General features: G+C 48.0%; 1 protein-coding gene across 1 annotated transcript in view; it reads left to right on the top strand.

Annotated features, from left to right (window-relative positions):
- NFKB2 (nuclear factor kappa B subunit 2) overlaps window positions 1-26,151 on the top strand; it is an 80,960-nt gene that overhangs the window by 25,336 nt on the left and 29,473 nt on the right. Inside the window, exons 5-8 of the mRNA XM_083738309.1 lie at window positions 442-569; window positions 22,348-22,423; window positions 22,747-22,787; window positions 23,586-23,684. Coding sequence (XP_083594435.1) covers window positions 442-569; window positions 22,348-22,423; window positions 22,747-22,787; window positions 23,586-23,684 — 344 coding nt within the window. The remainder of the gene's footprint in view (window positions 1-441; window positions 570-22,347; window positions 22,424-22,746; window positions 22,788-23,585; window positions 23,685-26,151) is intronic.

Genomic DNA, 26,151 nt, shown 5'->3' with positions numbered 1-26,151 from the left:
CCTAGGACTTGCCGATCAGAAGGTTGGCGGTTTGAATCCCCTCAACGGGGTGATTTCCCGTTGCTCGGTCCCAGCTCCTGCCAACCTAGCAGTTCGAAAGCATGTCAAAGTGCAAGTAGATAAATAGGTACTGCTCTGGCGGGAAGGTAAACGGCGTTTCCGTGCGCTGCTCTGGTTCGCCAGAAGCGGCTTAGTCATGCTGGCCACAGCCAATAAAGCGAGATGAGCGCCACAACCCCAGAGTCGGTCACGATGGACCTAATGGTCAGGAGTCCCTTTAACTTTATATTTCATATGAGTTGCAAGAACTCATTTGGTGGGGCATCAACGTTCTTGCTCTTCTTCTGGCTTACGATGGGGCAGAAATGCCGGTCTTGTGTGCAAGTTAGGTGGAGGCTTTTCAGGCAATGCTTGAGGCTGATTCTTGCTTCCTTTTCCTAGTGATGCTGGTTGGCCTGCTGAGATACGCGCACGTTATAGAGCATTACGGCTCTTCCCTTCTCAACACTTTGGGCCTGGCTTTAGGCTGGATCTGTGCAGCTGGCCTCATTATGGTGGGCAACTTCCAGGTAAGACGACTGACTCCACCGTTTGTGTAAAGTGTGGTAGGGAATCTGTGGCCTTCCAGGTGTTGTTTGATTGTAACTTTTATCACCCCTGCCCATCGGCCATGCTGGCTGGGAGTGTTGGGGGTTGTAGTCCCAGAACATCTGAAGATAGACAAACTTTCAGTCTCTGATATAAAGCCTTAAGATAGGAGAGGGCAGTTTGAGTTTAAAGAGGAGAATGCATATCTCTTATCTAGGGTGCTCTGCTTTTGAGTATCGCACAACAGTGGCCTTGATTACCTAGTCATCTTATGCTTATATGAGCTTTGTAGAGATATTTTGTGTTATTTTTAGATAATTACTATGTTGTGCTATCACAGAGTGAGTGGGGTGGAATGTTAAATTCAAGTTGCATGTCTATAGTTCAGGAGATAGATTGAGGATTAAATCTGTAGATTAAAATTAAAACTTTATCCACATGATGGGAGAAATACAAAAGTAAGCAGCCTGTGAAACCTTTTTAGCAGGGTAAGACACTTATATGTTTTGTGGCTTACTAAGGTTTAGAAATTACACAATTACACCTTTTAATCCCTTTTATCTGTGGCCTGCTGACCTCCCCCTCTTCACCCCCGTTGCAGAGAATGAACCACACGTTTTTAGTAAGATAAACAAAAAAGGCTTACTTACATTTCAATGCAGGCAGCAAATAGAACATAAGTAAGAAAACTTCTCAGGTACAAATTATAAAAAGTTGGCTTGAAAATTGACTGTGTGTGTCTGGAGTGCCTAGGGATGTCTGATCATTTTGGAAGCATGGTGGAGAGAGAGTCTCCTCAGAGGCAGGAGAAAGTATCAAAGGTTATCTCCTTTGTTACCAAATTCCCTCCCAAAGGAGGCAGGGGAAGTGACCTCACAGAAGGCCCTCTCTAGGAAGTTGAAGAACTCTCTGTGTAGTAGCCCCATGCTTGTCTAGCAAAACATGCATTTGTGGTTTGGCTGCAAACCCCACATATATGTGGCAAAACTTCACTAGTGTTGAGCAGCCTAGGCACAGGAGTGTCATTATTGACACTAGGATCCGTGGAGAAGGAAGCCATCGGAGCATGGTTAACTCTAGAGTCAGACACTGGCAGAGTTCCTCTGCTTTTAATAGTCATGGAAAAGGAGAATTTTTCCACCTGTGGCATCTTCTCTCACTGCCACATTGTGACCTGGCAATTTTAAGGGGGCAACAAAGGTCAAGGAGCAGTGTGGGAAGCTGAATGCCACATACCGTATTTTTCGCCCTATAGGACGCACTCCCCCCCCCCCAAAAAAAAAATGAAGGGGAAATGTGTGTGCGTCCTATGGGGCAAATGCAGGCTTTCGCTGAAGCCTGGAGAGCGAGAGGCGTTGGTGTGCACCGACCCCTCTCACTCTCCAGGCTTCAGGAAGCTATCCGCAAGCCTCGCGTGCCCGGCGGGAGGTCCTGCCGGGCGCGCAAGGCTTGGGGCAGCAGCCTGCAGCCTGAAGCAGGGGGCCAGCTGCGGAGCTCGCCCCCTGCTTCGGGCAGATGTCCGCAAGCCTTGCGCACCCGCCGGGAGGTCCCGCCGGGCGCGCAAGGCTTGGGGCGGCAGCCTGTTCTGGGGGCTGGGGTCGGGGAAGCTCAGGCTTCCCCCCGCACCAGCCCCCGCGCCTGGGGCGAAAATATTTTTTTTCCTTTATTTCCCCCCCCCAAAAAAAAACTAGGTGCATCCTATGGGGCGAAAAATACGGTATATTTAAACCTGCCAACCAATTATTTGCCTTTTCTCATAATTCCTAATATTGCATTTGCCTTTTTCACTGCTGCAAGACGCTGAATGGAACTTTTCATTGGGCTGACCTCCCCAAACTCCTTCTTTTGTAGGTAGCCGCAGCCCCATTGGCTCTGAACCACATGGCCTGAATCAAACCATTGTGGGTCAGACTAGACATGAAGTGGAAGCTTTGTGTTTGGATCTCCTAACACCCGCCCCCCCCCTGAAAAATATGTGACGGCATTTGGGATTGAAGTCAGGGGAGGGGAGTTAACCCTTCGCCCCTGCACCGTGGCCCCAGTTTCAACACACTCCCCAGTCTCTGATAAGCTGTGGAGGGGGAAATTTGTGGGCTTTAAGAATGCAAACCCAAAGGTTTTCCTGTCTGTAGCTAGTAGCATATTTGGACGTGGGGGGAGAGGGATTTGGAGTTGCTTTGTTAGAAAGCAAAGGGTCTTTGGATCTCCAGAGATAGAGCCCCCGCTTCTGGTTTAGTTTGACACTGTGGCTTACACCAGGGATGTCCAGCAGGTTGATCTCAATCTACTGGTAGATCCCCACGAGGTTTTGGTAGATTGCGGATCGATCTCTGGCTCCCTTTCCTCAGTGTCATTGAAACTGACTCCTGCCCCGTCTCCTCGCCCTCCATTGTTGTCTGATCAGTGGAAGGGAAGACTGAGCTTTCTCTCTGTGGCTGTTTTCATTCAAAGCAATATTATTGTGAGTGACTTTTTCCCTTTGACCCTTGCCTTTAACCCCCCCCAAAAAAACTTCCCCCCTAAGAAAGTATATGTATAAAAACGGGGCTTTCCTCCTCCGTAAAAAAGCTCAAAAACTTTGACCTGAACCCCTCAAAAAACAGGGGTAGATCATTGCCAGATTTTAATTCTGAAAGTAGATCGCAGTCTCTCGGGAGTTGGCCACCCTGGCTTACACTATTGCAGTTCCTCTTCTGGCACAAAATCAGCTGTTCTTGATAGACCCCAGTATCTGCCACTGCTCACTCCCCCTAGAGTTTAATGATGCCCATGACTGCTTTAGCAGTTTGTACTAAATAAGCTAGGGTGACAGAGCAGCCGCAGAGCGTGTTTTCATGGTGCCCAGGGCGCAGAGGGCAAACTGAGCCTGCCGTGTGCCAGCCCAGCCCTCGCCACCAGTGCCACCAGAGCAACACCAGCCCACTAGGCTGGGACCCAGGGAGGGCAGTGTGAGGATGCACCAGCCAAGTGCCCTTCAACCCCAGCCCCTCGAGGGCAAGGCTGGGATCAAACAGCACATGGCGTCCTTCTCATGCTGCCCTCCCAGAGCTTTGCAAAGTGTCACAGGGCTGGCTCAGAGAGGGCGACGTGAGCCACATGCCCCCCAGAAAAATGTGCCTGGGGCAATCGTCCCTGGGATAGAGAATCCCTAGCAGGAATTGACTGGGAGACAAAATGTTAAAAGAGTGTCCCTAGACGTCCCTGGATGTCTGCAGATGATGTCTCTAGAACTAGATGTAGCTGTTTTTAGGCATTTTCTACACTCGCACTCAGAGGGACACGGGTGGCACTGTGGGTTAAACCCACGGTGGCACTGTGGGTTAAACCACGGAGCCTGTGGGTCGGCGGTTCGAATCCCCATGACGGGGTGAGCTCCCATTGCTTGGTCCCTGCTCCTGCCAACCTAGCAGTTCGAAAGCACGTCAAAGTGCAAGTAGATAAATAGGTACTGCTCCAGCAGGAAGGTAAACAGCGTTTCTGTGTGCTGCTCTGTTTCGCCAGAAGCGGCTTAGTCATGACCCACATGACCCAGAAGCTGTACGCCGGCTCCCTTGGCCAATAAAGCGAGATGAATGCCGCAACCCCAGAGTCGGTCATGACTGGACCTAATGGTCAGGGGTGCCTTTACCTTTACTACAATTGCACTCAAAGTTTCCCAGCATTTTGTGACACTTGGCTTCCTCCAGCGGCCTGGCCAAGTGCTTTCTTTTCCTTTTGTCAGTTGCTGAGAGGCCTGGTAGCTGACCTGGGGGCAATGGGAACCTGCTGCACTCAAAAGAGGCCAGGCATATTAACTGTGTCCTTGTGTTTGGTTTCCCTTCGTTTGGCAGTCGTGCTTTGGATGTTTGCTGTGTCTCTGTGAAGAGAGGAGAGGGAGAACGGGCTGCCTGAGCAGCTGATGCTTTATTGCAGTGTCTGGCTTTCTCTTCCTGCCTCTGACTATTCTTAATGGGCGCGGAGGGATGTCTGTTCAAAGCCGAAGGAGCTGGATCTGCCATGGCCCGACCCCTGCAAATCATCTTGGCAACAAGCTCTCTGTAGCAACTGGCTGCGAAAAATGGAATCAGAGAAACATTCTCATTCTCCTGCACGTGTAGACTGGGCAACCTAGTTGGTTGTGTACTTCTGGGATAGCTCCGTCGCTAGAGCATGAGACTCTTAATCTTAGGGTCGTGGGTTTGAGCCCCACATTGGGCCAACAGATTCCTACATTACAGGGGGTTGGGTTAGATATGGGGTCAGCACACTTTTTCAGCAGGGGGCCGGCCCACTGTCCCTCAGGCCTTGTGGGGGGCCGGACTATATTTTGGAAAAAAAAATATGAATGAATTCCTATGCCCCACAAACAACCCAGAGATGCATTTTAAATAAAAGGGCACCTTCTACTCATATAAAAACATGCTGATTCCCGGACCGTGCGTGGGCTGGATTTAGAAGGCGAATGGGCCGGATCCAGCCCCCGGGCCTTAGTTTGCCTACCCATGGGTTAGATGACCCTCGGGGTCCCTACAGTTCTGTGACTGCGTGTTTTGGATTCCTAATCAGGCGCTGCTTCTTTCTTCTAGGTGGACCATGCTAAAGTTCTGCACTACATCGGGGCAGGTGTGGCGTTCCCTACCAGCATGCTTTTCATATTCCTTCAGTCCATCCTGACGTACCGCATGGCAAAATCCAGAGGACATTACTGGACTGGGCATCTGCGCAGCATCCTGGCAGCCCTGGCTTTCATCACCCTCATCTTCAGTATCCTTTCTGCATCAATGTGGTTGTTTTTTTTTTTTGGGAGGGGTGTGTGGAATAGATGTATCCAGAGGCAAATAGGAGTGATGGATCAGATTGAATTAGAGTTTGGCCAGGCGAGCCGAGGCAGAGACTGGAGAGAGGTCTGCCTGGCTATAAATAGGGCCCTTAATGCATTTGGGTTGTGGAAACAGAAGGGCCTGACTGCGTATTAAATCATGTAAACGTTGACTCACAGCTACATCTCTTTGGGAAGAGCCATGCACTTCCCTAAATTGCAGGGGTCAGAGTCACATCGGGAAAATGGAGCAGAATGAACAGGTGATATCGTGCCCCACCCCACCCCACCCCTACTGCTGAGGTCCTAGTGCAATTGAGGAGGTGCTGTGGTTGAATTTTTAAGAAATGTAAATGGGACGCGGGTGGTGCTGTGGGTTAAACCACAGAGCCTAGGACTTGCCGATCAGAAGGTTGGCGGTTCGAATCCCATGACGGGGTGAGCTCCCGTTGCTCAGTCCCTGCTCCTGCCAACCTAGCAGTTCGAAAGCACATCAAAGTAGATCAATAGGTACCCCTCTGGCGGGAAGGTAAATGGCGTTTCCGTGCGCTGCTCTGGTTCACCAGAAGCGGCTTAGTCATGCTGGCCACGTGACCCGGAAGCTGTACGCCGGCTCCCTTGGCCAATAAAGCGAGATGAGCGCAGCAACCCCAGAGTCGTCTGTGACTGGACCTAACGGTCAGGGGTCCCTTTACCTTTACCTTTAAATGGGTGAAAGAAACTGCCATGAACCTCCAGCGACTCTTCCATTTGGGCCCTGGAAGACTCATGCTGGAAAGGGTGGGCAGTTCTGCGATGGACTGAATAATAGGTTCCTTCTAGAGTCCACACTCCAGCTCCTTGCAGTGTGAAAGCTTCATAGTGCCTGCTATAGGGGTCGGCGGGGCGGGGGGAGGAATTGGTTGGCTGGGAGAAGAAAGAGGGGCCAGGAAGTCCTGGACTTGTGGCATTTCTGAGGAAAGGACAAGGAGCAGTAGATGGAATGTGCAGAGAGCAAGAGGTTTGGGCTAAATATTACCCTAAACCTCCCTGGAAAGTTACAAGGTGCCTGCCTTGGGAGATTTAAATAAACAAAGGCGAAATGAGGTTTTATCAGGGTTGCTCAAGACAGAAGGCATCCTACCCCGGGGGTGGGGTGGGGTGGGGGTTGTATGGGAAGATGCATTAGAAGTCCTCCTTTCCTCAGAAGGTGAAATCACATGTTAGCAGAGTTCATTGCTGCTTTTTAGGGGTTGTTGTTGTTTTCGCAGAACACCAGCTGACGAGAGAGCAATTTGAAAGAGGCCGGTGTGGAGGGGCTTCTTAATATTTTCCTCTTGGGCTGTTTTGCAGCTGAAAACTGCATCCTAGCCACTTTTAGCCCCACTGGAGAAAACCAATGTGCATCTCATTGTTTCCCCTGGCCGAGGGATAAATGACTGGGGGGGGGGTGGCATTTGTCCCTGGAAAAGAGCCTACAATGTGGAAGTTAAGAAGCCTTCCTCCTCCACCTCCAGTTTCCAACTTGCAGCCACATTTTGCCAAAAGAAAAAGTCTCCCTAAAAATGGATCTTTTTGCTCCCAAGATGATAACCCTATCAATAGCGGTTGTTTTGGGCGACTGTTGGTGAGGGGGTGGGGAGGGGTAATACTCAGAAGGGTGGTGGAAATGGGTGTGGTAAACCTGTTGACGACTGTTAAGGACTGGAATTGGTTTTACAGGAAAAAGCAAGGGGTGAGATGGCTAAAAATAGCTTTATCATGTATAATAAGAGGAGAATCCAATGCCTCTATTCAGACCAGGTCTCTCCATGGTTTTAAGTTGGGTAATAAGTTGCAATTCATCAACTTCTCTTTCCAGTCTATTTCTGGTCCTGTTAGCTAGGGATGATGGGAGTTATAGTCCCAAAACATCTGGAGGGCTGAGTTTGGGGGGTGCCTTCTGTAGATATTTAAAAAGTGGGGAATAAGTAGCTAAATACACTTGACGTGGCACATCTTTTCCTGTAAATGTGTAGTAGCAGGTTCTAGGTTGTTCCAGTTCAGCACCTCTCTAAACTATCCACGAATAATTAACTTGTAGGTTGCCGGGGCGAGAGGGAGGAATGAATGTGATGTGAGGGCACTAGACTTTCCCAGGGCTTGAGATGGGTAAAAAAAAATAAGTAGCAAGAGAGTTAATATGCATACAAAGCCTTTTGAGGTGTGATGGGTGACCATTCCAACAAATAGCAAAGGTGGCGTTTAAGGCCTTGCTTTTTTTTTTAAAGTTGTTGTTTTTTCATGTTTATTTGAGTTAGTGTGTGATCTCCACCACCCCATGCCATGGAGACGGCGTTTTTGTATTCCCCAGCCTTTAGCCCAGAAATTGCTCAAGACATTTTGTTGCCTGAGGCTCAGGATAAGATGGCACCCCTCCCAATCCCATGTAAAGAGGTTGATTGGATTGGCAGTTGAATCTTACTTCAATGTGAGAGATAGGACAATGTCCCCCAGCCGCTGCAGAGCAGGGCTTATGGCACAGAGAACAACTCTGCAGCTCAGGAGGAATGGCACTAGGTCTGCTTCTGCCATCTCCTCCCTAGCATCCACAGCCTGAGACAGTCACGACACTGCCTAGTGGTTGTGCTGGCCCCTGACTTTACCTGGGATGCGATGCTTGGGAGACAGGCTAAATGAGGTGAGGTAGACCATTTTTCAGCTTGCCCTCTACCTAATGGGCTGATATTGCCAGAGATACTGCGAAAGGAGAATTCATTAGCTGGGGAAACAGCTAATTCTGAGCAGCAGAGAGAGTATAGTTCATTCAAAAGGGAAAACGTTTCACGTCAGATAGCGGCATTTAAAGTTGCTGCCGCGGTTTTTGCCTGCTTTTTACAGTATGATGAAACTTGATGACAAGAAGCCAGCTCGGTTCAAATATGATTTGCGTACTGTTTTATGAGACTGAGATCATAAGGAACGGCTACACTAAACGGCTGGGGATTTTCACAGGCGGTGCTTGCAGGCCCCTGTTTGAACTCTTCACTTTCTGTAAAATTAGTGAGTGCTGAAGTTCAGAAAAAACAAAACAAAACCCAAACAGGTAAGACTGCTCAGAGTAGCATTCTGAATAGATCTTTCTTACCTTAAGATGCTTAAGTGTTTGACAAGGCTGTTAACAGGTGTATATATGCTGGTTTTGCACCTGCGTGGACTACTCAAAGCCAGCTGTTACCAATCTGATTCTGGATCCAGCTGATGGGAGCCTACCACCACTAATTTTACTAAGCCAGTTAGGTCCCGCCCTGCCCTGTTTCTGGTGAGATCCTTCCCACAGCTTGTTTGCCTTGACTTCAGCACCCCCATGTGGCGTATTTTTCATCCAGCAGAGTTTCGTCCTGCAACACCTAGCCGCCCTCTGTGAATGGATGTTCATCATAAACGTCCTCGTCTTCTACGGCACCTTCACGGCTGAATTTGGGGCCATCTCCACGGACACCTTTCTGGTTCTCCTGAAAGCCAGGCGGACTCCCAAAAGCTTCAAAGTGGATAGCAACACGCCGAGCATGTCACATGTTCACACCCATTTAGAGAACATGGCCATGATGGGAAGGGACGGCTAGGAAACCGGTTCCTCGCAAGAGCTGTTCTTACCGGGACTTCCAACGATACCAAAAAAGGGAGAAAAGACAGAATATTGTTGTGAAACTTGCCTTAAGAATCACCTCTTGTATTTATTTTGCCTATGTGCCACACTTAACAGTGCCCTGGGTATTTTGCTCTGAAGGCATAGCCACATTCCAGTATCACCAGTGGCCTTTATGGAGCAAGATTTCTGTATCCTTGGATCGAAGACTTTCCTTCCAATGCACACAAGAGGAGGGAGAGGATGAAAAACGGCAATACTGAGAGGTGTAGGTGGGGTACCTGTTGCCATTTGACGAGAGTAAGACAGATTTCATTTTGGGTGGCACAGCGCACCTTTTTGGCACCTGCAGTTTACTACCTGGGTTGAAGAGACCTGGATTTAAGACCCACAGCGGACATGGACTTTTTTTTAAACCTGGGACTTGGAATCAGATGTGAGCTGTTGCTATAAAACGTGCTCCTTTCATCCAAGAAGTCCTCTTTTAAAGTGGCCTTAATTTCTTCAGGACCAAAAGTATTTGTTGCGTGAGTTGTTGCTTTTTGCCAACTTAGTGCAGTTCTGTTTACTCGAGCAAGAGCAGTGAGCAATAATTACAAGAGGCTTTATTTTATGTTCCTTGAAAAAGTCCCAGCTGAGTTGGTGCCCGATTGCTTATCAAAGAAGTCTTGGGCAAGTCCAAGTGTCTCCGATTAGAGATGCAGCCCTTTAGCTCTGGGCCTCATTACTAAATCTCACCGGAAGGATCCTTTGCAGCGCAAGTCGACAGCCCTGGTGGTGCTGCCCCACATAGGAGAAGTCTTGGGAAACCAAAATCTTCTGCGTAGCTTCCTTAGAGATGTCATCCTCTCCCTGTTCTAGGTGCTAGCAACGGTTGTTGCCTCCAAAGAGCTCAACGGGGACTAGCCTCCTGGTTTTCTTCGCTATGCTCCCCATCTCTGAAAATGCAGTTCTAAAACTGTAAGGACTTTGGGATACTTGTTTTGTTCCCAGCAGAGCGCTAGCTGGAAAGTCTGCAGACCTAGGGAGACAAACTGGTGCGTTCCAAGCCATCACAAAAGTTGGTCAGATTCTGCACCCTTATCTTGTGGAACAAGACAAGACTGTGGTTCACCCAGTGCTTTACTCCATACCGAAATGCCTTTAACATGCTCAGCAGTGTTTTGTTCAGGAATTTCAGTGTTTCTGAAATCTGTGTTCTCTCACAGGCTCCTTTTGTACTACTCTTGATTATTCAGGCAGGGTTTCTCAGGTCTGCGTCTCATGTTACTTTGCCCTGTGTACATTCTAAAGATTTATGTGTGGGATGAAAGTCCCAAAGATGTGTGCCTTAGAATCTTTGGAGCGCTCAGCTAGACGGCGTTCAAAACTTCCCAGAAGCTGGTTCACAGAACCTTTGCCTGAAACACACGGCTGAGTTCTTACATTGTAAGAGCTGTGCGTTTCTGGTCAATCTGTGCCACACATTTAAAGCATATTCAACAAACGTTGAAAGCACATAGCTTTCTGCGAAGTGCAGTTGTTAAGGTTGCTGGGAACTGTAGCTCTGTAAGGGTGAAACTATAGATCCCAGGATTCTTTCGTGGGGACTCATGTGCTTTAAATGTGTGTCGAATGTGCTTTTAAATATATGGCAAGTGTCTGCAGTTAGGTATACATGTTATTGCCCCTCCCTCCAAGATCCTCTTTGTAACATCATTGGAACGCCATGAAAAGGAGCCACATGAGAGTTTTAACACCACTGTTCTTGTAAGAGACGAATTGGCCTTGATTCCTAGGTAACGATAAAAGCAAGATTTTTGGAGCATTTTTTTTTGCTTCTGCCTCGCACTCCTCTTTTGAACGAGTAGATGAAAGTACCAGGCAGAACAGCTTCACTTTCTTATGACATACTATCTCGAAACAAGACCAAAGTGCATAAATCTCACCAAATTGTTCCAGTTGCATCCGCCCCCCCTGCCTCCCTGCTCCTGTTAACCTGATACCCCATGCTAGCTTCCCTCCAGGAGTGTGATATCCTGTCCTACGCAATGGATGAGGCCGGGATCGCTGCTTTGGCGTTGGGAGACGCGTGTGCTCTAGGGAGCGGAGATGGAGACCCTGTGGAAATTGAAAAAGGAACAAGAAAACAAAAAACGCAGCAAGCTGTTGCTGTGGAATGAGGAGTTAGACTTGAGGTTTGCCATGTGAAAACAATACAGTGGTGCCTCGCAAGGCGAAAAGAATCCGTTCTGCGAGTCTCTTCGTCTAGCGGTTTTTTCGTCTTGCAAAGCAAGCCCATTGACGGCTTAGCGGATTAGCGCTATTAGCGGTTTAGCGGCTTTTAACGGATAAGCGGCTTAGCGGCTTAGAAAAAGGGGGGGGAAGGAAAAAAACCCCACAGGAACTCGCAAGACATTTTCGTCTTGCGAAGCAAGCCCATAGGGAAATTCGTTTTGCGAAGCACCTCCAAAACGGAAAACTCTTTCGTCTAGCGAGTTTTCCGTCTTGCGAGGCATTCGTCTTGTGGGGCACCACTGTATTTAAAGGGCTGCAAGGATGAGTCTGTGCTTATGTGTCATAGTGGGGAAGTACCTACTGCCCAAAGCAAAGATGCAGAGCTTGCAGATGCTGTTGGATTGCACCTCCCTCCCATTCCAGCCTGACTGACCCATGGCCCAAGGGAACTGGAGTCCAACGGCACCCAGAGGGCAACAGGTTCCCCCACCCACTGGTTCTTAAAATCAAGGATCAAACATTTTTGTATGTTTACAGAATGGTGCACCTGGGGAGAAATGTGTCATTTCTTACCTATGATATTTCGGGCACGGTTGGATATGAGCTTGCGCAATGGCACGCCACAACACAGCACTCATGATTTCGAGTGACACCGTCACTTTGGGAGGAATCGCACTCGGGTCAACTGCGGCAAAATAAGGACTGGGGAAATTTAGTATAACAACAGTTAACAGCATCATGAAATAGGTCTGAATCCCACGTGACGCCCAAACTGCAGCTTGCGTGAGTATTTCACACCCTCAAAACAAAAATGAAAAATGACATCATCTAGAAAGCCCCTATGGTATCTCTTAAAAAATAATAATAATACAAAGGGGAACTTGGTGAATTGGAAGTTCCTCTCTTCCCATTTGCTGCTTTATGTTTAGTGGAGCTGGAGCTGCTCCTCAGTTGAATTGAGTTGACCTGTATATACTTTCGAAAGGACCATTCTGAATATTTTATACATGTAATATATACAATGAATGTGCAATAATTTAAAACATAGATGTGGTGTGGTGTGTATGTTCCCTCTCCCCCCCCCCCCCATGTCCTGTGACTTATCTTGGAGATCTGTTCTACTTCAAGATCCTTGCTCTGGAAAATGATTATTTGTTCTGAGGAGCTTCATGGTGGGATTTAGATCAGGGAAACTGGGCGAAGGAAGGTTTGTTTCCCCCCTTCCCCTGGCAGCTTCCTTGGCCTTCAAAGCAGGGACTATTTACCTTTAAGGGAGGTGGGTGGCCCTGTGGTCTAAACGACAGAGCCTAGGGCTTGCTGATCAGAACGTCGGCAGTTCGAATCCCCGTGACGGGGTGAGCTCCCGTTGCTCAGTCCCTGCTCCTGCCTACCTAGCAGTTCGAAAGCACGTCAAAGTGCAAGTAGATAAATAGGTACCGCTCCAGCGGGAAGGTAAACGGTGTTTTCGTACGCTGCTCTGGTTTGCCAGAAGTGGCTTAGTCATGCTGGCCACATGACCCAGAAGCTGTCTGCGGACAAACACCGGCTCCCTCAGCCTATAGAGCGAGATGAGCGTGCAACCCCAGAATTGTCCGCTACTGGACCTGACGGCCAGGGGTACCTTTACCTTTATTGATTAAAAGACAGGAGGAGCTCCTGAATGTGCATCTTCCACACCATATACCACTTAGGGTACAGACTTAGTCTACAGACTTAGGGGGACACCTTTCCATTTGGAGCACACTGGGAGCAGCAGGTCTCGCGACCACCATCTAATACAAGCACTGTCTCAGTCTATTAACTTTTGGGGACCCTAACCGGAGTAAGTAAAAGGGACAGGCACAAGCAGGCAAGTAGAAGCAGCTTCAATCTATCCACCATTTCTCTTGCCAGTCCCATCTGGAGGCAGCGCCCTGCTCACAACTTCCTGCCTGCCTCTCTCCATACCAATTTCCCCTGCAATTAGACTACAGTGGTACCTCGGGTTACATACGCTTCAGGTTACAGACTCCGCTAACCCAGAAATAGTACCTGGGCTTAAGAACTTTGCTTCAGGATGAGAACAGAAATCGTGCGGCAGCAGCAGCGGGAGGCCCCATTAGCTAAAGTAATGCTTCAGGTTAAGCACAGTTTCAGGTTAAGAACGGACCTCCGGAACGAATGAAGTACGTAACCAGAGGTACCACTGCAGTAAGGTTTATGTGCAGCATTTGTACACCAACCAAAGATGCGCATCAGAACTTCCATTGCCTCTCTCTCTCGAATCGAGGCAGCCCACTCCCCTTCTATGCATGTGCAGGACAGGAGGTGGGGGTTGCATGGGGGTTGCATCCCACCCATCTCCCTGTTTCCTGCTCGACTGCAGGCTGCCACTATCCTTAAGAGTCTGCTGTACAAAGGGCAAAACACTGCAGCCTTTCAACATGACAAGCCTCCAGCTTGCTGCCTGTGACTGGAAAAAACACATCCCCCCCCCCCGAATTTCTATTCTCGGGGACCTGCAAGAGAGGAGGAGCCATCCCATACCTAGACTGTCCTTGGAACCTCCGGGGAATAACATAATTATCTTTATATATATATATATATATATATATAAATATTTATTCCAAATTTTAAAAGTTACAAAAAAAAGCAAGAATACCAAATACACAGAAGGAGAAAAAAAATACAACAACAGATAAACAAAAAAGAATAAAGATACATTCTCTTAATAAAAAAACCCAATATTAAACCTTTATATGACTTTTTTCCTTCTTTCCTTGACCTCCTCACACCTCCCAATTTTGTATTCTAGTTCAAATCACTGTTTCAGCACATCCTTCCAACCTAATTTTCATTTAAGTAATTTAATTTAATATATTAAATTTTAACGTCCTCTCTTTCGTCAATTTCATCAACTCATTTTACTTAATCCATTATATCATTTCTACCAAAACCACCTAACTAGGGGAATAACATAATTATCATGTTGGCCAACAGGGAAACAATTTCCAGGTTCTCATTTCTCTGGCAATTGACTCCCAACACTAACGTGGGGAGGAAAAGGATTTCAAAACGAGAATTTACGGTAATTGTTTCTTTTCTGATTAGGGGTTCTGCTAAAACTTCAGGGCTGCCAAATCCAGACTTTTGAGAACTGTGTAAATGTGTTTTTTTCCCAGAGTTTGGGGGTATGGGGGGGGAATTACAGTAGTAGAAGTAACATTTGACATCATTGCCCCTTCCTCATATTCTGGTGAGGAATTTGCTTGCTCCTTATTTTTTACCACCCCTCTCCCAAAATATTGCAGATGTCCATGCATACATAATTCCTGGATTACTGGAATGTACCGTAACTTCCTCCTTTTTCTCCCTATGTAGTCTCCTTCTCCTCCTGGGATGTGGCTGTCCTCTCTTGCCAGCTGCACTCTGAATTTCCTCTGGCACGCTGCTCCTGCTCTCCCTGTTCTTTCCCTCAGTGTCTCTCCTGCAACAACAACCCTTCCCTGTGACTGGCTGAATAAAACCACTTAACAAGGGATACCTGCCAAAATGGGCTTGTGACCACTTGGTAAGGTGTCCTTCTGTGCTGCCTCGCCTTTTCTGTGGAATATTTCCTGTAAAATCTCTCCAGGCTGGTTAGCCCAGCTTCCCCCACCCGCCTGCTAAGACCTGCTGATAAACCAGCCATTTTTAAAGAGAGAAGGAATGCATCTGATAAGATTTCTTCAGCCTATGGAGTTGTGTATTCCTGACCTGCAAAAGTGTGGGTGGGCGAGATAGTAAAAAGTGGGGGGAGACATAGGTAGAAGTCTCCCCCCAAATGATATATAAATCTTAGGCAATAAAATAAATAGCAAGAGATGGCTTTAAAAGGTAAAGGCAAAGGGACTCTTGACCATTAGGTCCAGTTGTGGCCGGCTCTCAGGTTGCGGCGCTCATCTCGCTTTATTGGCCGAGGGAGCCGGCGTACAGCTCCTGGGTCATGTGGCCAGCATGACTAAGCCACTTCTGGCGAACCAGAGCAGCGCACGGAAACGCCGTTTACCTTCCCACCGGAGTGGTACCTATTTATCTACTTGCACTTTGACATGCCAACCTCCAATCGGCGAGCCCTAGGCTCTGTGGTTTAAAACACAGCGCCACCCACGTCCCTGCCTTTAAAAGAGGATTAGACAAATTCACAGAGGCTAAGGCTATCCATGATTACTGGCACTGTGCTTGTAATACCAGTTGCTAGAGATCACGAGAAAGAAGTGGCTTTTATGCATTTATGAGTAAAGCTGCATAGGACTGCCCTCTTCAAAAGGTTAGCTGAATGTTTAGAATTTACCCAGAGCAGAGGAAATCTGATGTCACGACAAGCCATTTCCCTGGTTTTGCTTTTGGGCAAACAAGTTCAAGTTCGATCTTTCAACATTTCGGACTTATGCTTTTTTTTTGGCCAGAACAAACAATTTGGAGTTAAAAAGCATGTTGTTGTTGTTGTTTAGTTGTTTAGTCGTGTCTGACTCTTCATGACCTCATGGACCAGAGCACGCCAGGCACTCTAGTCTTCCACTGCCTCCCGCAGTTTGGTCAAATTCATGCTGGTAGCTTCGACAACACTGTCCAACCATCTCGTCCTCTGTCGTCCCCTTTTCCTTGTGCCCTCCATCTTTCCCAACATAAGGGTCTTTTCCAGGGAGTCTTCTCTTCTCATGAGGTGGCCAAAGTATTGGAGCCTCAGCTTCAGAATCTGTCCTTCCAGTGAGCACTCGGGGCTGATTTCCTTAAGAATGGATAGGTTTGATCTTCTTGCAGTCCATGGGACTCTCAAGAGCACCATAATTCAAAAGCAGCAATTCTTCGGCGATCAGCCTTCTTTATGGTCCAGCTCTCACTTCCATACATCACTACTGGGAAAACCATAGCTTTTACTATACGGACCTTTGTTGGCAAGGTGATGTCTCTACTTTTTAAGATGCTCTATAGGTTTCTCATTGCTTTTCTCCCAAGGAGCAGGCGTCTTTTAATTTCGTGGCTGCTGTCACCATCTGCAGTGATCATAGAGCCCAAGAAAGTAAAATCTCTCACTGCCTCCATTTCTTCCCCTTCTATTTGCCAGGAGGTGATGGGAGCATAGTTGTTATTAAAGATGAACATACCCCTCCTGACCCTTCCTCAAGCAACTCTTCCCCGAAACTGAGTTTTGTTTAGTTTCACAAGCCATGCACCTCCACCTCCTCATCACAGGCAGGCTCTTTCACTGTCTTGCCTTCCCAGAACTCCAGCTGCGAAAAGTGCTCTCCAGGACTCCGCATAGGAGTCCCATTTTCAGTAACGGCACCACTGAGTCCTCGAAAAAGAAATAATTCTGAGCATGTGTAGAGTGTGACTTCCCATTCCCACTGAATAAGGGCCGCCTTCTGCCTCTTCAGTACACTTTAGCATTCAGGAGCAGGATTGTTAACATGACAGTACAGCCCACGATCCTTTCCTTCCAGTACATACATACATTTAATTTCTACACTGCTCTCCACTTGGGGATCACAGTATAAAAACACAAAAATACACAACATAGTAACAAAGAAACAAACAAAATACCCCCCCCCCCCAAGTTTAAAAGGCCCCAGATAGTTAAATGCCAAAGGCCTGGTTACAAAGGAAAGTTATTGCCCGGCACCTAAAGATATATGCCAGGGAGTCACCACAGGCTTCTTGTGGAGGGGGCATTCGAATAAACAGCGGATCAGTTCATATGACGAAAGCATGTCAAAGTGCAAGTAGATAAATAGGTACCACTCCGGCGGGAAGGTAAACGGCATTTCCGTGTGCTGCTCTGGTTCGCCAGAAGCGGCTTAGTCATGCTGGCCACATGACCCGGAAGCTGTATGCCGGCTCCCTCGGCCAATAAAGCAAGATGAGCGCCGCAACCCCAGAGTTGGCCACGACTGGACCTAATGGTCAGGGGTCCCTTTACCTTTACCTCAATTCATATGGGGAGAGGCAGTCCTTGAGGAAGTGTGGACCTGAGCTATTTAAGCAGGGGCAAAACTAGGCTTTATTTCACCCAGGTCAAAAACCCAGTTTGGCAGGGCCCCCCATGCCGTCACACCCCCCCCCCCCAGAGGTTGGGAGCCTCAATGGCGCCTCTCTGGAGGCCTCACCCTGGGCAAAAAACCCACTCGTTCTTCCCACCCCACCCTGTATCTATTGCACTGGTTTAAGCCTTCATGGGTCAAAAATCAGGACTTTGAACTGGGCGCAGAAACTGATCAGCAGCTCAGCTTTGCGCCTCTTCCGCGTTTCCTTTGCCAGCGGCCTTTGCGCCTCCCGCCTGGCGAGGGCGCGCGCGGGAGCGCGGGGCGTGCTTTGCGTTTCCCGGGCAACTAATCCCCGCCCCTTCAGAGCGACGGTCAGCTGATTGCTAAGAACCCTGGGGGGGGGAGAGGGAGGAAGGGCGTGGCTTATCCCAGGGAGGGGGACACCCAGAGGACTCCAGACTGGGCGCGACGCCGAGCCACGGAGGGTCTCTGCCCCGAAGGTAAGCGGCTCTCCAGGCCAGTTCCCCTCTCTCCAAGCCCACCCTCCTTCCTCTGCCGGTGGAAAGTGAGCGTGCGCGCGTGCGGATCTCCCTGCTTCATTAGTGCTTTAATTGCATTGCAGGTGGGGTTGGACTAGATGATCCCATGGGCACCCCTATTCCGACTCTGCGATTTCTCTAATTCCGGTGGGTCTTTTTTAAATGCCCACAAGCTGGAAGGATAGGGGGTGGGGGCGCTGGGATTCACTCCTAGGGGAGCACTTTTGTTCTCTTGTTGCGGAGTTTCTGCTGTCCCGAAATGCCCCATCGGGGGTGGCGGGTGCTTGTTTCCCCGGAGTGGGAGAAAAGAGCAGGGGTTCTCCCACCCCCCTTACTCGGGAGCAAGGGAAGGTGAAGGCCCGGAGTGGCCTGCCAGGGAGGCGATCGCTCGCTTTGTCTTTCCCTCGGCAGACGCGCAAAGCGCCGTCGGGGCGCCTGGCTGCGCGCCCAGGGCGCAGAGCGCACGTGTGGATATTCCGGGGTTTCTGGAGCGCAGGCGGAGCGGGTAGAGTCGGGTCGGCGGGGCCGGGCCAAGTCCGTCGGGAAGAGTAAGCAAAGCCAGCCCCTCCCTCTCTCCTTCCGACTCGGCTGGGCTTCTAGGGACTTTCCATCGGCGTTTCCTCGCCCGCACAGTTTCCGCCGGAGGCTCTTTCGGCAGCAGAGGCGGTGCTCGCTCGTCTCCTCTCCTTCTTGCCTTCCTCGGGCTCTCCGTTTTCTTTCGCAGGAAGCCCTAAACTCCGGGACTGCTGCTGCTGCCGCCGCCTCGACCGGCCATGGATTGCGACGGCTACCCCGCGGTGAGTCGCTCACAAAGGGGTCCCTCTGGGCTCATCTTGTTCGCTGGGGTGGGAGGGCGTGGACATTCCCCCACTTCCCCGCCCTATTTCCCAGGTTGAGCCATATGCAAAAAAACCGGGGCCGCTTGGCTTCCCTGCAGCTCCCCTTCCGGCTTCTAGTCTCCAGAGGTTAACATTGCCGAATAGTAAAGGGCAGCGTACTCATTTTGGGAGACAGAAAAACCCCAAATCTCTGTTTGTTTTTTATTTGTTTTGTGTGCCCAAGACAACCGCAGCTCCTTGCCCCGGATGGATAGTGGCCACGAGTCCCTTTCTAAGTATTATAATAACATGCAAGAAGATGAAAATGGCCAAGTAATAGAACTAGTCAGTGCCTTTTTTGCTGGGGGTACTTGGTACACAGTACTGACAACATCCCCCCCCTTTCTCCAAATGTTAAAAGTGTGGCACTTACTATAACAGCTTCATGGTGAGTGCCAATACCATTTTTTTCTTTTTTTAAAAAAAACCCCGCGCTTGTTGCATTCGCAAAGTAAAGGAAGGATTGAACTCTGATTAATAAGAATACACACAGAGACTTGAACCAGCAAGACTCTGGGAAGGGTGCATATAATCGTGTGCTTGTCCGTGTCTGCAGCCCCTGGCCCAGGCTATTTTTATTCACAAAATAACTTTTTACAGAGTGTTCAAAAGAATCAATCAGATTTCTTCTGAGCATTTCCACAAACCCACATGGGGAGAAGTTAAACTACTAAAACTAATTAAGCACAAATATTTCTGGGGTAAATAAAGAACAGAAAGAAGAGAATCTGTACGTGACTCGTGAAGAAGAGGGGAATGGGCGGTAGAGGCAAAAGGGCATCAGAAGGGCATGAATGTAGAATCTTATGGGATTTAATCAGAAATTATCGTCAATATTTCAAACCCAGTCAATACAATGTCTTCATCGTGGACACGATGGCTTGATGTATATTCTATAATTCCTCATGGTAATCCCATCTGACCCCTACACGCACTGGAACTACTTAAGCCACAAGGAATAAAACAATCCAGTACCAGTTTGAATTGTAAACCACTTTGAGGTATTGTTACAATCAAGCACTATTATTACAATCAAGCCTTTTCTGTGGTGGCTCCCTGATTGCGGAATGCTTTCCCCAGAGAGGCTTGCCTGGCGCCATCACTACATATCTTTAGGCACCAGGCAGAAACATTCCTCTTTACCCAGGCTTACGACTATTAAATAATCTATGGCCCGTGAAAGCGTGTGTGGAGACAAACTGTCATTATGTTGACTATTTTACGATTAGGCTGTCTTACGTCAGTAGGCTATTTATTACGTTTTTATCATTGATGCTCTGTAATGTGTTTTTAATGGGATCTTTTGATAAAGGGTAGTATTATAAATTGAATAAAGAATAATAAATATTGTGAAAGCAGTTGATAAGACTGTGCTCCTATTTGCCTAAAGAGCCTGTCCACAGAAGAGACTACCTGCTGTGTCTTTGGAGGGAGGTAAAACCAAAGTCTCTGCTAGAGGCTGCTCTGTCTTTGCCCTAAGCAGCGAAGGAGAGCAGTGGCGTAGCGTGGGGGTGCGGGGGGCCCGGCCGCACTGGGCGCAACATCTGGGGGTTAGGGTTAGGGGGCACAAATTACTTGCCTTGCCCCGGGTGCTGACAACCCACGCTACGCCACTGAAGGAGAGTGCCCTTTGCACCTAGCCATAAGGCACTGTTTTGCCTCTTTCCAGTTGGGAGGCATGATCACACCTGCTTTTCCTGAAACTCAGTAGGGTAGGTGATTTTTTAAAAACACCCTGAAGCTCTCCCGAGGCATTCCAAATTGGTGTTTGTGGGGGTGGTGCTACCTGGCCCCTCCCCCTCTTGTCTTTCCATAGCAGGAAGCCCTGAAGAGTGTTAGCATGCTTTATTGAAAAAATTCTCTTTCTGGAGCAGGTGGGAATCCTAATTGTGCAGGATTCCGTCTCCTGGGTCTGGTAATAGAGGCTTCATTTAGTTATCGCATACCCTTAGCAAATGGTTTAAAGCTTGCCTGTGCATCGGCCTGTCTTGAGTTTATGTATTTCATACAGTGAGGGGGGGGGAAGTATTTGATCCCCTGCTACATTTGCCCCTCTGACGAAGAAATGACCAGTCCATAATTTTAATGGTAGGTTTATTGTAGATGTGAGAGACAGAATAACAACAGGAAAATACCCCAGAAACCCGAAAAGACAAAGGTTTTTACCCCAGAAACCCGAAAAGACAAAAGAGATTGATGTGCATTATAATGAGTGAAATAAGTATTTGATCCCTTTCCAAAAGATGACTTAGTACTTGGTGGCAAAACCCTTGTTGGCAATTACAGAGGCCAGACGTTTCTTGTAGGTGGCCACCAGGTTTGCACACATCTCAGGAGGTATTTTGTCCCGCTCCTCTTTGCAGATCCTCTCCAAGTCAGTAAGATTTTGAGGCTGACGTGTAGCTACTCGAACTTTCAGCTCCCTCCACAGATTTTCGATGGGATTAAGGTCTGGAGACTGGCTAGGCCACTCCAGGACCTTAATGTACTTCTTCTTGAGTCACTCCTTTGTTCTTGGCCATGTGTTTTGGGTCATTGTCATGCTGGAATACGCATCCTCGACCCATTTTCAGTGCCCTGGCTAAGGGAAGGAGGTGCTCACCCAAGATTTGACGATACATGGTCCTGTCCATCGTCCCTTCGATTCGGTGAAGGTGTCCTGTCCCTTTAGCAGAAAAACACCCCCAAAGCATATTATGTCCCTCTCCATGTTAAACGGTGGGGATGGTGTTCTTGGGGTCGTAGGCAGCATTCCTCTGCCTCTAAACACGGCGAGTTGAGTTGATGCCAAAGAGCTCGATTTTGGACCACAACACTTTCACCCAGTTCTCTGCGTCATTCAGATGTGCATTGGCGAACTGCAGATGGGCCTGTACCTATGCTGTCTTGAGCAAGGGGACCTTGCGGGCTCTGCAAGATCTCAGTCCACGGCGTAGTGTGTTACCAACTGTTTTCATGGTGACTATGGTCCCAGCTGCCCTGAGATCATTGACAAGTTCCGCCCGTGTAGTTCTGGGCTGCTTCATCACTGTTCTCATGATCGTTGCAACTCCACGAGATGAGATCTTGCATGGAGCTCCAGACTGAGGGAGGTTGACAGTTATTTTGTGTTTCTTCCATTTGCGAATTATCACACCAGCTGTTGTCACCTTCTCACCAAGCTGCTTGGCAATAGTTTTGTAGCCCAGTCCAGCCGTGTGCAGGTCTACAATCTTATCCCTGACATCCTTGGACAGCTCTTTGGTCTTGGTCATGGTGGCTACTTTGGAATCTGCTGAACTGATTGCTTCTGTCGACAGGTGTCTTTTGTACAGGTACTGTAACGAGCTGGGATTGCAGGTAAGACCTTTCCCTTACAGCAGGTGCTTCCAATCTTAGCTTGTTACATATAGTGAAGATACCAGGTAGCCTGACATCTGGCTGGTTGATAGGGGATCAAATACTTATTTCACTCATTATAATGCACACCAATCTCTGACTTTTGTCTTCTGGGTTTCTGGGGGAGTTTTCCTGTTGTTATTCTGTCTCTCACATCTACAATAAACCTACCATTAAAATTATGGGCTGGTCATTTCTTCGTCAGAGGGCAAACCGGCAAATTTAGCAGGGGATCAAATACTTTCCCGTCCCCTCGCTGTAATTCTGTGGCCTTTCTGTCACACTTGTGCCAAATGTGTCGTAAGATTTCTGTCTTGTCCCCCTATTCTGTTTGCAGTGCTTGGACGGGATAGAATACGACGATTTCCAGTTTGGCCCTCATTTGATTGAGCATAAGGATCTCATGGAAACGGGTAATGGATGCTTTTGGGAGTTTATATGTGCTTCGGGGAATGATAAATGACAAGGGAGGGGAAGTTTCAGTTGAGCTTGTGCACATTGTGTTATGGCTATAAACTGTTGCTCAACAGTCGGTGCTTCTCAAACTTGGGTCCCCAGCTGTTGGGACTACAACTCCTATCACCCCTGACCTCTGGTCCTGCTAGCTAGGGATGATGGGAGTTGTAGTCCAACAATAGTTGGGGACCGAAGTTTGAGAAACGCTAGCTTAATGGAATTGCATGTGGTTGTGTATACATTGGTCCAATCAGGATATTTTCTTTTTTTTAATCCACAGTTGAAGGCCCGTTCCTCACTATAATTGAGCAGCCAAAGCAGGTATGGATGTAATCATTTGTCACTGAACTGAGTTGCCCCAGCTATGTACCGTATTTTTCGCTCTATAGGACACACCGGACCATAGGACGCACTTTGTTTTAGAGGGGGAGAACAAGAAAAAAAAATATCTCCCCCTCTCTGCCCAGCGCCCCCTCAGCGAAGTGGCAGGAGGCGCTGTGCAGAGAGGGGGAGAATTCCCCCCCTTGTTCTCCCCCTCTAAAACAAGGTGCCATTCAAGGTGCGTTCAGTCGCCTTCAGGCGGCTACCTTGGAAGCCTGGAGAGCGAGAGGGGTCGGTGCGCACAGACCCCTCTTGCTTTCCTGGCTTCAGGTTCCTTTCGACCTGCTCTTTGGGGCTGGCGGGGGGAAGCCCACCTCCAGCCCCAAAGAGCAGGTCAGGGAGCAGCGGAAAGGCGCGAAGCCTTCCCGCTGCTCTGCGAGCTTCTCGAGGCTGCTGGGGAAGCCCGGGGCTATGGCTTCTTTAGCCCCGCGCACCCTCTCCCGGCTGGAGAGATAGCGCGCTGCTAAAGAGACTGGCCCTTCTGCCTCCTGAGGAAAAGCCCGCAAGAGCCGCGTGGAGCTTGTATGCGGCTTTTGGGGGCTTTTCCTGTCTGCCTCCCCCCTGCATTCACTCCATAGGACACACACACATTTCTCCTTCATTTTTGGAGGGGAAAGAGTGTGTCCTATAGAGCGAAAAATACGGTATATGCTGTTGCAAGCCCACTTTCCCCAATGGCTTGGTTTGGTGTAACTGGCCATGTAATGGGATGTCTTTGTTTTCATTTGTCTTCCGCAGCGAGGTTTCCGGTTCCGATATGGCTGTGAAGGTCCCTCGCATGGTGGGCTGCCTGGAGCATCTAGTGAGAAGGGACACAAGACTTACCCCACAGTTAAGGTGAGCATGAGATCGTTTAAAAAAAAATGTATATTCTTCATTGCAAGATAAAAAGTACAGTGGTGCCCTGCAAGACGAACGCCTTGCAAGACGGAAAACCCGCTAGACGAAAGGGTTTTCCGTTTTGGAGGCGCTTCACAAAACGAATTTCCCTATGGGCTTGCTTCGCAAGACGAAAATGTCTTGCGAGTTCCTGCGGGGTTTTTTCCCTCCCCCCCTTTTCCTAAGCCGCTTATCAGCTGATCCGCTAAAAGCCGCTAAACCGCTAATAGCGCTAATCCGCTAAGCTGTCAATGGGCTTGCTTCGCAAGACGAAAAAACCGCTATACGAAGAGCCTCACGGAACGGATTAATTTCGTCTTGCGAGGCACCACTGTACATAAGAGTAAGATAAGACACAAAAAGAAGAAATGGTACCCATGTGGAAAGCAGAACAACAACAAAATTGTATACACTACCCCCCCCCCCCCAAAAAAAACCATTGTGGTTAACCAGACCTTAGCCTAATACGGTACAGTATTTATAAAATGAATTTGAAATATTGTTGAATTTGTCCATGGCAAGTCTCCGTTTGTATGCAACTTGTTCATGTGTAGCGAGTTTGGACATATATTCAGTCCAGTCGAGTCCAGGGAGCTGCTTTCTTTTCCCCAGGTTGTCAATATCTGTCTTTTTGCCATAGGGCACGGAGAGTCCATTCATATTGTGCCCTTTTGTTAGATTCAGTGTATTGAAATATAGCCCAACCAAATATTAATTAAACTGTCTGAAGGTGAGCACATCAGATGGTTTAATCAGTATTTGGTTATAATTGAACATCTTTAAATGATTTTTTTTTTAAGAACAGCCATACTCTCATTGGCCACTGGTATTCCCACTTAGGATAACCTTTTTGACTAGCAGATGGGCATCTGTTGCTTTGGGAAGAGTACAAAGTGGCAATGAAATAACAGTGGTACCTCGGGTTAAGTACTTAATCCGTTCTGGAGGTCTGTACTTAACCTGAAACTGTTCTTAACCTGAAGCACCACTTTAGCTAATGGGGCCTCCTGCTGCTGCCGTGCCGCTGGAGCATGATTTCTGTTCTTATCCTGAAGCAAAGTTCTTAACCTGAAGCACTATTTCTAGGTTAGCGGAATGTATAATGTAGAAATACACAGACAGATAATTATGAAATTATTGTGAGCTTTAATAAGTTAACTGTTTATATTCGGGCAACTTTTCTGCTGTACTTTATTGGAAGGAGAAAAACAATCATTTACTTAAAAACAATTTAAACAATTTATTTAACTAAAACAATAACATAGCATATGTATCCATGTTTGTTAACTGATGTGGTTAAGCAATTAAAAAAAAAAACTTAGGCGGAATTTTAGCACACATGAAAAACTTAAAACAAATCCTTATTTCCTGATGAATAGCCTTTGGACTGTAGTGTAACTTAAATAGAAAACTATCTTTAGAATGATTTTTCCTCCAAAAGCATTTTATTTTAAAAATCCAATTTAAATAAAAAATATCTGATTTTTTTAAAAATCTGGTGTGTTTTTTTTAATTTAAAAAATCATTGATTTTAATCAGTGGAATTAAACATTGGGGGCAGGTTGAGTCACTGGGAAAAAGTGAGACCCCAGAGGCAAAGAGTGTAGAGCGGATGGGTTGAGTCATCCGACGGGAAGGCTTTTAGTGGAGGGTGAGGCTTGAGGAAGAAGGAAGAGGAGATGGAGAATTGGGGAAAGAAGGGACTTAATTAGAAGGCATTAAAACTTCATAGTACTTAATATCAGGAATGTCTGTGTGCCATGACGGAAGCGAGCGCTGGAGAAGCTGACGATTGCTCAGTTTCCCTTCAGCTGTGCAAAGCAGGCAAGGACATGAAAAGGAAGGATGTGAGGCAGTGCTGGATTTACATATTGCAGCCCAGGGCCTCATATCCTAGTGGGGCTTTGGTCTCTTGCCATTTTTTGTGGGGGAAGGAAGGCAGAGTTTACTCTCTAGGCCAGGCATAGGCAAACTCGGCCCTCCAGATATTTTGGGACTACAGCCCCCACCATCCCTAGTTAACAGGGCCAGTGGTCAGGGTTGATGGGAATTGTAGTCTCAAAACATCTGGAGGGTCGAGTTTGCCTATGCCTGACTAGGCCCAGTTGCTATTGTTGTTGTTTAGTCGTGTCCGGCTCTTCGTGACCCTCTGGACCAGAGCACGCCAGGCCCTCCTGTCTTCCACTGCCTCCCGCAGTTTGGTCAAACTCATGCTGGTAGCTTCGAGAACACTGTCCAACCATCTCGTCCTCTGTCGTCCTCTTCTCCTTGTGCCCCCCATCTTTCCCAACATCAGGGTCTTTTCCAGGGAATCTTCTCTTCTCATGAGGTGGCCAAAGTATTGAAGCCTCAGCTACAGGATCTGTCCTTCCAGTGAGCACTCAGGGCTGATTTCCTTCAGAATGGAGAGGTTTGATCTTCTTGC

Source organism: Podarcis gaigeae, assembly GCF_964106915.1.
Source record: "Podarcis gaigeae genome assembly, chromosome: 5".
In the NCBI taxonomy this organism is placed as follows: domain Eukaryota; kingdom Metazoa; phylum Chordata; class Lepidosauria; order Squamata; family Lacertidae; genus Podarcis; species Podarcis gaigeae.
The sequence above is the reverse complement of the archived record's forward strand: the minus strand, read 5'-3'. Positions and strand labels throughout refer to the sequence as shown.